The sequence below is a fragment of the Crassostrea angulata genome, chromosome 6 (assembly GCF_025612915.1).
Source record: "Crassostrea angulata isolate pt1a10 chromosome 6, ASM2561291v2, whole genome shotgun sequence".
Classification (NCBI taxonomy): domain Eukaryota; kingdom Metazoa; phylum Mollusca; class Bivalvia; order Ostreida; family Ostreidae; genus Magallana; species Magallana angulata.
In genome coordinates, this window is record NC_069116.1 from 18381290 (window position 1) to 18393494 (window position 12205).

General features: G+C 37.1%; 2 protein-coding genes across 2 annotated transcripts; both read left to right on the forward strand.

Annotated features, from left to right (window-relative positions):
• The first annotated feature begins 750 nt into the window (after positions 1 to 750).
• LOC128188605 (uncharacterized) lies at positions 751 to 4989 on the forward strand. The gene is made up of 3 exons (XM_052859769.1): positions 751 to 1102; positions 2166 to 2522; positions 4055 to 4989. The coding sequence occupies exons 1-3, from the start codon at positions 1039 to 1041 to the stop codon at positions 4756 to 4758; spliced, it is 1125 nt and encodes a 374-aa protein (XP_052715729.1). The 5' UTR covers positions 751 to 1038; the 3' UTR covers positions 4759 to 4989.
• Positions 4990 to 9593: 4604 nt separating this feature from the next.
• On the forward strand, positions 9594 to 11096 carry LOC128186732 (uncharacterized). The gene has a single exon (XM_052856601.1). The coding sequence runs from the start codon at positions 10126 to 10128 to the stop codon at positions 11083 to 11085; it is 960 nt and encodes a 319-aa protein (XP_052712561.1). The 5' UTR covers positions 9594 to 10125; the 3' UTR covers positions 11086 to 11096.
• The last annotated feature ends 1109 nt before the right edge of the window (positions 11097 to 12205 follow it).

Sequence of the window (12205 nt, forward strand, 5' to 3'; positions counted from 1 at the left end):
CCGTGGAAAATCAAGCGTCAGAATTTATGACCTATCGAATAGAAAGTGTAAAGACAATGTCTTGTTATAAGTTTATGACGAAGGTGATCAAAACAAAGTGGGTGGAGCAACAAGAGTAAACGGTATGCATGTGAAGATATAGAAATATTCCATTCTTGTACAGTGTGTACAAAAAGAAAAACAACGAATAGAACGAGGTTGTTTTTTTTTTTAATTCCGTTGTCCGTTCCGTCATCCATAATATTACCGAGGAACTACTGCAGTTTGTAAAATTGGAATATACACATGGTCACCATTGGATAAAGACGATTCCCCAACGCGATTTTGGATATATTTCGGTAGCATTTTGATTTTTTTAAAGAGTTTTAAACAAGCACTTCCTCTCCTCTACTGTCACTGCATTTCATTTTATTTCCAATCAAGTGAAAATCTTGAAAGCAAGAATAAAAACCGTTTTTATATTGGTGTCAACCCTGTCTTTTTCCTCAGTCTAAAAGTCAATCATATTACGCCTAAAATTGTACTTGAGGAATAATAGAGCAGTCTTTATTACAAACTGAAAATAGCACATAAAATCGGTCCTGTCGAAGGGCGATAAAATGGAAATTTTCACATATTTCATTTAAACTGGATTAATGGGGCGGTTAATTGGAATTATTAAAACACCTTGATGCAGAATGGGTTGTGGTGACGCCCTTTGACTCGCTCAAGTTGTTGTGATTTTTCTGACTTCAATAAAGGCATTCGTCGAGTTGGTACGTAGATGTTGCCAAAGCAGGTTTGCAGAATCAAACAATAAGACAATACATCTAATTATTGGACCCCGATTAACAGATACGGTTTATGTTTAAAAAAAAATCCGTCTTTGTCCAGATCGCACGCGCAGAGGACCCTTGGTGGAGCTTTAATCGCGACACTGGGCTGCTAGCTCTTCTAGCACGAAAAGCTGAGTAGGTCGGACCCTCTAGAGTTTTGCTAGCCATAACTTAATTCAGCGTCCAGGATGGCTGGATCTGTTCTCTTAAATATCATCTGGATATGAATTTCTTGTCCGTTTGTACTTTTATGAAATGTGCAATATTTCTTGGAGTATTGATACCAGGTAAAGTACGTGTGTGTGTAATTGATAATCTAAGATTGAATATGATACTGATCTCTGGATAAAATCAATTTGTAATAAGATCTCTTCTTTGGAGTAATTATCAATTAACAGATTGAAGATCGCTAATAAACTGTAAAACTGAACTACATACGTAATTCAAAACATTTATGAATTAAAGAAACAAAGAAAAAAACCCACGTAAACCCAAAATAAAAGTGGTAAGGAATGACGCTTTTTATTACACGAAAGAGTTAAATGATCTTAAAAAATTCTCTCTCTCTCTCTCTCTCTCTCTCTCTCCTTATCTTGTGTGTTTTATTTTGACCAATCTTTAGAGGGTACATAAGACATTACACAAATACTGTTCGATGCCCAGTTATTTTATTGAGAGAAAAAAATATATTGGACACGGGTTCTTATTTGTCAGGTTCTATGTACACTGAGATTAGAGTATAAATGACGAACCTGGAACCTTGGCAAGAAGAGGGAAATAAAAAGACGAATTTGAGTGTCGTTGGCATTTTATTCCATGCAAAAAGTGCACCTTGTCACCCGTCGATGTCAGCATTTTCTATACTGCTGTTTACAAATTAAGCTTACATCTATATACTTTATTCCCCACAGCAATATGGCTTCTGGTTTTCTTTTTTACGGTCCCAGGGGTATGAATGTAAGATTTATTTAATCTTACGATTTATATCGACACATCCTTTCGTAATTTTTTCGTTGAGTTGTTTGGAAACAAAGCTATTTCAATATCAATGTTCTGACATTCTTTTTTTTCAATTTAAAATGCAACTTGCAAGTAATTAGTTTTAAAAGCTAATACCAGACTTTCTTTCTACTTTTCTCTGATGTTAGATAAGAAAAAAAACCATACAAAAATTAGGTATCTCCAATGAAATTAGTTAAAGGCACTTAAGTGTTAGTTATTTAACTTTTTTCCTACACAGAGAGAGAGAGAGAGAGAGAGAGAGAGAGAGAGAGAGAGAGAGAACTTGACTTCACCCTCGCAGAGAATTAGCCTGCTGAATTAAACAGAATTTTGCCTGTATTGTTTCAGTTTGCTATGGCGGGGAGACCTGCTCTGCGACGTACGGGGGATTGGTAGTAAGCAAGTACTGTGACATCGGGGGGTGCTGTACCCCCAGCACGGTTACCGAGAAGACCGACCCGGACGAGCTATGCTGCATCACGACCCTGACCGTGATTCTGGTGGGCTCGTTTGTGGGAGGGCCGCTACTGATAATGACTATCGTATGTTCCGGGGTGTGCATCAAACGATACTGTGAAAAGAAGAAAAACGACGACCGGGTACAGGAGACAGAGAATGCGCGACAGGAGAGGCGCAGAGAGCGCCGCCGCCAGCGCCAACAGCAGGAGCAGGAGGAAGAGGCCATACGTATCCGGCGCTACTACGGTACGCTTTGAGGCTGTTTACAAGTTTGTCATTATGGTTGCCTTACCGGTATCCCGAACCCTTTGCGCCCCTATCCAAATAAGTGCACATACAATCTTAACCCTCTATTCGTTTAATAGTGAGGGATGTACATTTTTTATACATTAATTTAGATGGGGCGCCTGTTCCAATAAGCCCCTACCCCGTCCCTTTTCTCTGTACTACTTTTTATTGCATTTTGGGTAGCCGTTACTCGACCCAATCAATGCAAAATTGAGAATATTGAAGACAATGATCATATTTTGAGACGACACCATTTTCAAGATAAGGCCTCAATTTATCATTTTATATATAATCCCTGCTTTATATGCTATAAGTCCTCAACTGTCGTCTGATCAATATGTATGGATTGACCAAATTTAAGAATTCCACCGTCACTGGTATCATTGGTAAAAATAAAGAGATATTAAATACTCTCTGGTCTATTTTCGCTTTCTTGTATTCGAGGTTAAGACATATTCGTGAAACGGCTTCACGAAGCAAAATACCTGTTGAAGACCGTTAGATCGACCATATGTCAAAATCACTATATTTCATTTTTTTTTTTAAGAAAATGTACTAAAAAAAAAGGCGTTACCAACAATTTTATGATATGTATACTACATTCAGATGGTTTACAAGATTTCGACTTCATCAAACAACCTCGACAAAAATCGTTCATTCCAAACCGAAGTTGAGAAAATACAAAACCCACGACACTTTTGACTAAAGGACCTTCTTGAGCAATAATGACTAAATGTGCAAATCTGGTTTGACTTTTGTGGAAGGCGAGAATTGTTTTTTCTACTGATTAGCGGTAGGATCAAGATGCTGCCGAATTAACCATTTGTGACCTTATGTACACTAATGAATACAGTTCAAGTAGTTCTATGTCAATAGAGACGACTCTTATGTGTATGTTGTTTTTAAAGTCAGCTAAAAATATGCTGGCCTTTTTAAAACACCATTGGTTATCTTGCATTTAATCTTTGAAGTTTAAATCTAGCTACCCTGAATTCACAAATTTGAATTAGGGCGTTATGAAGTTTGACTTGGCTTTGAACTACCTATACTAATTTACAATTCGGAATTTCGTTACTGACATTACAACAGAATTGTGTGACTGGAATAATTTTGGGTTTAAATCCGAGAGTTCACGTTTCTAAATGCAGGCAATTCATGGTAAAATAAATTCTCTTTCTATTTCCTTTCCCTATCTTTCTCTCTTTTGATCTCCACATTCCTCTCTAATAAGTTTAGATTAAGACCAGCCTTGATTATCAATTAACTGATTAAGTATTGGCATTGAAAGTGAAAGTTCCGGACAGCCCTGTAAATAAAAATATGTCGGTGTGCAATATAGAGGGTGCATCTTTGCTTGCCACTGCTTTTGGTCCACTCCGCTCCCCCAAGACGTGGAGTGGACCGAAAACCATTGGCTAGCGAAGATGTAGAGGATGTTAAGTTTTGACGAACTTTTCAGTCTCTATTCATCATTCTTTTATGTATTGCAGAACCCTTGCCCGAGGATGGCCCTATGGCACCACCTGCGTACGATGCTGAGCCCCCAGGGTCTGTTCCTGCCAGGCGGGCCGCCCCGATGTCTCCACCTCCAGCGTATGAAGCTATTGTACAGGAGACAACTTTACCAAATCAAAGGGGTCAAGGGACAAGTCACTTCAATGAAGTTTCCCAAAGCGGAGGAGGACATATAGATGTAACAATTCATGCACCTTCAATCGGTGGCAGGCGAACGAAAATTCGAGCGAGTTCGAACAATACGAATAATGGAGTTCTCGTGGCGAGAAATGGGATTCCAAGACAGGAGTCTGTGCATAGAAACCAAGTGTCCCCAAACAGCAGTTTCAGGGATACAACGAACAACCAGTCCAGTGAGGTTGCCCAGGGCGGGGGTGAACCAATCGATGTTACGATACACGCTCCGTCCATAGGTGGCAGACGACCGAAAAATCGAACCAAGTTGGAAGATAAAAAAGCCAGCGAACCTTTCACAAAAAACGCGGAATCAAGACAGGAATATGTGCAAAAAAGCCAGATGTCTTCGAATTATAACGGTTTTAAAGACACGCCAAGCCCAGTTTCTATGGCCAACGGTCGTTCGAATTCCGAACTTAACGGCTCGAAATCGTTTTCACGGCCCCGGCAAATTGTAACCGATGCTTCAGCCGAGGAGCCAGCAGACCTACTGTACATCTGACAATTGTGCACAGTATCTCTAATGTTGTGGCATTCTTTAACTGTGATATAATTTATTAAATGTTTGCAAGGAAAAACGTTTTGATGGATTTGCTTTATGTACATTTTGATATATGAAACAAAGATTGATCATTTTAAATGCATGACTGATACGTCAGTTTATGATTGTTATGTCAAATTTTCCAGCTATGTTATTTACATTATTGTAAATAAACACACCTTCGAATGCTTACTATACCGTACGGGAGAAAGCTGAGTGAATACTCTTGGCCAAGATTCGTCTTAATTGTTGATATAGTGCACTAAAGTTGTTCTGATCTCTGCAGTTTACGGTTTGAATAACTGTACATGTATATCTTGTAATATTTACATCTATCGAGTATAATTCACTCTATTTCTTACGGAAACATAGTTTATCCATAGCCCCATAGAAACAGCCAGGCTGAAATATACACGCCCCGTTTATCGATTATAGCGACCTAAGAAAAATCACGTACTGCACGAAAATCATGATGATGTCAGACGCAAATTCCGATAGTATACGATTTGGCTGTTACTCTTATCTAACGTACTGATGTACATTAACAGTAGTTTGCTGAATTTTACTTACTTTTTATACTCAATTTATTACTGAGCTAAAAGAAGGATGTAAATATAAACAAAATGCTTTTTTTTGATGATTCATACGGGTTATGTAGGTAGCGATCATTGCAGAAAATATATACACAACCCGCTAACGTGGGTTATGTATTTTTCTGCAATGTTGCCAACTTCATATCCGGTGTAATGAAGTATAATGACCCCCGTAGAATAATGACCGGGGGTCATTTTTCTACGTGGAATAATGACCCCCCTAGCTGAAGAATAATTGGATTTTTCTGAAGAAAAAAGACCCAGGGGTTATTTTTCTTCATGTTAAACATGAAGAAAAATGACCCCCATAAAAAAATGACCCCCCCCCCCCCGTAAACATGAATAGAAATTGGTTACTCCGTATCCAAGATATGACTTCGAAGTTACTTTATTTTTCACTCTGTTCAACTGATTTTGAAGTTATAAACACCGATCTTGTAAATAAATTGCTGTATTTAGTTTTTCCTATCCGTAGCAAACACACGTAAACACTCTTACATTGTCACAAATTGATTGTTAACAGTTACGTTACTTCTCTTGTCGACAAACGGCGGGAAATGACGCATATAAAGAAAAATTCATACACAATGAGGATATTGTGTGATAATTAACGAACAATAATTATGAAAGAATATTTGTTGTAATAATATAAGCAATATTCATTGGTGAATGAATTGTCAATAGAAGAATGATACATGTATATATCTTTATGGAAAAAGACTATGGGGGCAGGTAACGTAGAAATATGAATACTTCTTATTTACATTTCTTGGGGAAAGTTTTTTTTTTTAAAGCAGTCTGCGTTAGTTTTGTTTTCTTCTACGTAATACATGAACATCATTTGTTGTAATGTTGTATTTGTGATCATGGATAGACTTTATTCTTTTAGAGCAAATTTGTGAAGAGTACCTGACTATAATAAATCTTAAATAGATAATAAACACTGATCGATTATAATAAGAAAAGATTGTTTCTAAAAGCGTTGATAAGAGGTTAGGACCCATGTTAGGGGTTTATATCCCGCTTGATTTTGATCACACGATCTTTATTGTATCCAACGTTACTAATGCTCATACAAACTATTGATGCATTAATCATCGTGGCATTAACTAAACTTACTAAAGTATGCCGAGGATAAAGTAAAATATATTTTCTGTACGAGTACTCTCAGTACTTTGACGATTTTCCTTATTAGCCGTTAACCTCTACTGGCGTAATGGCTGTAACTTCAGCTTGGTTTTAATGCCTAACAGTGGAGTAAACTTTTCATAATTTTGGCTTCATCATTAATTCTGAGTGATGCACTTGTATACCCAGCAGTTTGTGTTGCGGAAATCATCAATGTAAGTATAATATTCATGAACAATATGAAGCATATAGAAGATGCGACGGCGAAGCGCGAAGACGAAAGTGCTAAGTTGCGAAGGCGAAGAAGTGATACTACTACCGCTTCTTCGCCTTTGCAACTTCGCACTCTCGCCTTCGAATCTTCGCACTTTCGCCTTTTAGCTCACCGAGACGAAGTCAATGGGAGCATATGCTATACCCCCGGCGTCGGTGTCCGGAGCTGGTTAAAGTTTTAGTTGCAGCTCCTGTATATAAGCTATTACTTGTCCTCTCTTCACCAAAGTTACATGGAGGATGCATCTGGACCTACTGAATCTACTTCCTAACTTTCAGATGCTGGAGGAGGTTAAGGTTTTTGGAGCAGGTTAAAGTTTTTGTTGCAGGTGCCTTAAATAACAATATCTAAGTTACTGCTGGTCCGTACTTCACCAAACTTTCATGGATGGTGTGTCTTATAATAATGATACACCAGACAGGCTTGAGTGCTGAATCTGAGCTATAGGTTTCGGATGCAGGAGGAGCTAAAGGTTTTTGTTGCGGTGCCCTCTAATGATAATATACTGTTGCGTCTTATTATAGTGATACACCTGACAGGCTTAAATGCTGAATCTGAGCCACAGGTTTCGGATGCTGGAGGAGGTTAAGATTTTAAGAGCTGGTTAAAGTTTTTGACACAGGTGCCCTCTGATGACGATATCTTAGTTATTACTGGTCCTAACTTCACCAATCTTGCATTGATATAGTCTTATGATACTGATGCACCTGACAAGCTTGAATGCTGAATCAGAGCCATAGGTTTATGATTCTTGATGAGGTTTAGTTTTTTGGAACAGGTAACATGTTTTATAGCTAGATAGATAGCTTGCATAGTTGATTTAACTATATTATAAATGAAACGTAGAGGTTGCTTCAGATGCAGAGCCTGATCTCCATTATCAAGGATGCTAAAGAAATCTCCTACCTCACTCAAACCTGCTTGATAGATAGATGTAGTTTTTTTTAAATGATGTAACATGATCCCTATGATATTGTAATATTATAAAATATCGTATCATACGATATTGTATAATATGATATTGGTTTATATGATATATTATCATATCACATGAAATTGTATTTTATAAGATTTTAATATATATTATTGTATCATATGATACAATCTGTATAGTATGATTGTATTATTTAATATTTTACTTTATCCCATGATATTGTTTCATTTGATATGATACAATGTTTATCAAATTATATTGTATCATACAATACAATATCATATTATGTATCAAATATGATACAGTATCATACAATACAATTATCAAACTATAATGTTTACATTCACTTTCTTTCCCTCTATTAAATTGCATTGGTTAATTTTAGTGATATTTACAAACAACACAGAAGACTTAATCACCAAATCTGGTGCGTATGAATACATTCAGTATTTCTTCAGTATTTCTCCAAGAACAAGAACTGACTCTTCTCGCGACTTCAAACCGGATAACGACCTGATATTATACTTACGCTGATGAATATATCATTGATGTAAATATATTTTGACAGTTAAATGAATTCAATTGATTTATTTCTTAGTATACCAAGAGTAAATTCATTTAATTACAGAAAGAACAATAAAATTGTGTTATTAGAATTTAAAACGCTGCGTACTATTTTTGTCAGCATATTGTGGCTGTTCCAGTGGCCATTCTGTTCATTTCGCATTACTTGTTGAATAAGGAGGAGCCTTTTTAAAAAAAATCATATCTGCGGGAAGGAAATACATGTTTAAAAACGTAAATATAAGCATTGAATCATTATTTTTTGAAAGATGTGGTCTCATAACTGCAACAATGAGTGCAAACAAATTTTCATAACGCGCTAGCGCGTTATACAAGTTGTATGCACACACCGTTGCAGTAATGAGACCACATCTTTCAAACAATAATGATTCAATGCTTAATTATACAATATGATATCATATGTTTCAATGTTATGATGTATTATTGCAGTTTGATATTGTTTCATATAATACTATATTGTATTATGTTTTATGATATTGTATTGTTTGATCACATACAATAATGTATAACACAATACAATGTCATATCATACGTTACAATATCATATCTCACAATATTTTACGGTATTTTATGGTATTATATTATATATATTGTAATTATAATAGGATGCAATTTTAATTTTATATCATTGTCTTGATTAACATATGAACATATGATTAACATACAATTTTTAACAGATGATCATGATATACGATATTGTTTCAAAACAGAATCCATGAATATCCAAGATCATAAAGGATGGTTTTCATATAATATGATAAAGGTGGTCTCATAAAGGCGATGCCTCATAAAGGTGATGCCTCGTCTCGCTGAGCTTTGTAATATGTGATTACCTATGTTTTATAATTGCGGAGCTCTCCATCGTTTAAAGGGTTCCGAGGCATATTTTGGAAATTTTATTTTTATAAAATTAATAAAATAAAATTATCCAGGGGGATGGGGTCCGGACTCCCTCTCCCCCTTTACTGCGTGAAATTATTGATATTGAATTTTCCGAGGGGGGGGGGGGCGGACCCCTTATCCCCCTTTAGATCCATGCATGAGCAAGGAGTGCCGCATAATGAAATTACATTGTTACTGTGTTTGGTCCACGGTAAAGAGACGGCTGGTATGTGACAGGATTCTGGAAGTGCATATGTACACATTATGGCGGACATTAAATTTTGTGTGGAGTAGATAATGATTAGGCATAGCCAGCACTGGTAAACATATATGTTACATGTACACATTAAAATATTTATAAACATTCATAGTAAGCGCGATGGCCTAGCGCATGCGTACCAATAATATTTACATCCAATTCTTTATGTATTGGATCGTGTTATCGAAGAAAGGGCCGACACCATTATCTCCCCTTTGTCACGCACTTTATTACTAGAGTTATCTCCCCATTGAATATATAAATTAAAGCCCAAGCCCAATAATCTTTCTTTCACTTCCTGTTGCTGAGAAGATAGGTTGGTTAAGTTAATATTATATTTTTATCTTTGATAAGCACGTGCTGCAAATAAATTTGTCAAAAAATACAATTTACAAATTATTGTCAATCTTTAATTTCGGCTCAATTAATGCCGATGCTTTCATTATGTTTTGATTTATATGGATTTTATTTCGGGTAGCCAAATATTTGGATAACCTTTCCCTTAGCCATTTTAATTTTTTTGTTGTTGAATTTTCTGATTTCCTCGTTTGATCAAGATAATTATCGATTAATCTCTTATAAATATATGCACATGTTAGGCTAATTTTGAAATCATTTTTTTTTAATTAACACTTGTTTATTTCTACATATTGCGAATTATCAACTGATTAAAATGCCACCACGGCGGTCCAAACGGATGAGAATTGAGACGACAAGGGCGAGCGAAAGTAGAACGGCAAGGACCAGGGAGCAGCGACCCAATGGTATAATGGATGATGGCCCATCAGAACCGGTGCAAACCAATTCGGAGGTCACGCAACCATCAAGGACAACGACGTCATCTTCTTATGCCACATGCATGGATGATATTCCTCCAGCAGTCCCATCGGTCCACAACATGATAGGTATGCACGTTAGCAACGCAATTAAACAAAAAATTATAGAAGGGCAGTATATTGATCTGGCCTCTCTATTACCTCCTAGACCTGGTGGCGATGAAAAAAAATTAATTGTAAATAATATGGGGGAAATAATATCCAAGGATGCTAACCCCAAAAAGGTTGATACCATAGAACAGTGGACTGATCTCATGTTTATATTTGCTGGGATTTATCTTAGTGGCCACCCTGCTAAATCCATAGAGCTTTTGAAATACATGCAGTGTGTTAGGATGGGGGCTAATAGGGGAGCAGTGGGATGGAAAGAATACGATGTTCAGTATAGGTTACGTAAGGCTCATAATCCAGCATCATCATGGGGGGAAGTGGACTCTGAGCTCTGGTTAATGTACATGACCCCAACTTCAACCGTTAATGCTCCTCAAACCCTGCCCAGAGCTACATCCATAGGAAAGTGCTACAACTTCAATTTCAAAGGGTCTTGCGAAAAGTTTCCTTGCACGTACACTCACAGTTGTTTACGTTGTAGCGGCCAGCATGCTATGATACACTGCACTCTTGCTCAAACTCATATGCATAATTTTCGTGCCCCCAGATTCCCAACACAACATGCTAACAATCAACCCAGGACACAACAATCGCATTTCAGGGGACCCCAGAACCCCAACAACCTGCGCCCCCGTTTTAGATTTACAAACCCACAAGGTGTGGGGCCTCGGCAAAACCCCTATTAAACTCCCGGCACTTGAGAAGTACTTGTCAGATTATCCAGAAACTCAGACTGCGAAAAAATTATTTTTAGGGTTTTCCCAGGGTTTTCAATTATATTACACGGGGCCAAGAATTCATATTCAATCAAAAAATTTGATATCTGCGTATGAACCTCACAACGAGCTTCGAGAAAAAATAATGAAGGAAGTAGAATTAGGACGGGTTGGGGGGCCATTTCGGGATCTACCAATTTCAAACCTCCGCATATCTCCTATCGGAGTGGTGCCAAAGGGGGACAACTCTGGTTGGAGATTAATAACACACCTCTCATTTCCTAAATTCAATAGCGTAAATTTTTTCATAGACCCAGAGGAAAGCTCAGTTAAATATACATCTTTTGACTCGGTTATACAGATGATTGCTAAAATTGGTCAGGGGGCATTTATAGCAAAATGCGATATAAAATCAGCTTTTAGACTTTTGCCAATATGTCCAGGGGATTTTGACCTACTTGGTTTTATGTTTGATGATATGTACTACATTGATAAGTGTTTACCAATGGGGTGTTCTGTGTCATGTAAGGTCTTTGAAGAATTTGCAACATTTTTAAACTGGTTGGCAATAAACAAATCTCATGTAGACACAATAGACCACTATTTGGACGATTTCATATTTGCGGGTCACAATGCTTCTGTTTGTAAGGACACCATGTCTGCATTTCATAGTATTTGTCATGATCTAGGGGTACCTTTAGCTGAGGATAAAACTGTAGGTCCTACCACTTGCTTAACATTTTTAGGTTTGGAAATCGACACTATTGAAATGCTGGTTAGAGTACCTTATCCAAAATGTGTTGAACTCCAAAATCTTTTAAAACAATTGTTTCCACTCAAAAAAGTCACACTTAAGCAGTTGCAGTCAGTGCTGGGAAAACTTAATTTCTTTACAAGGGCAATTCGGCCAGGCCGTGCATTTGTTCGGCGCCTGTATGACGCCACCATCGGTGTCACGCAACCACATCATTACCTAAGAGTTACCCAATCTATGCGGGAGGATATTTTTATGTGGTGTAGTTTTTTGGAGGATTTTAACGGTGTGGTTTATTTCTTAGAAGAAGAATGGTATTCAGATCAAAATCTCAAT

Excerpts from the sequence above, each read along its gene's own strand:
- LOC128186732 (XM_052856601.1), top strand. The coding sequence starts at position 10,126 with ATGCCACCACGGCGGTCCAAACGGATGAGAATTGAGACGACAAGGGCG.
- LOC128188605 (XM_052859769.1), top strand. The coding sequence starts at position 1,039 with ATGAATTTCTTGTCCGTTTGTACTTTTATGAAATGTGCAATATTTCTT. Across the intron at positions 1,103-2,165 it reads TCTTGGAGTATTGATACCAG|TTTGCTATGGCGGGGAGACC; the intron begins GTAAAGTACGTG and ends GTATTGTTTCAG. Across the intron at positions 2,523-4,054 it reads ACGTATCCGGCGCTACTACG|AACCCTTGCCCGAGGATGGC; the intron begins GTACGCTTTGAG and ends TATGTATTGCAG.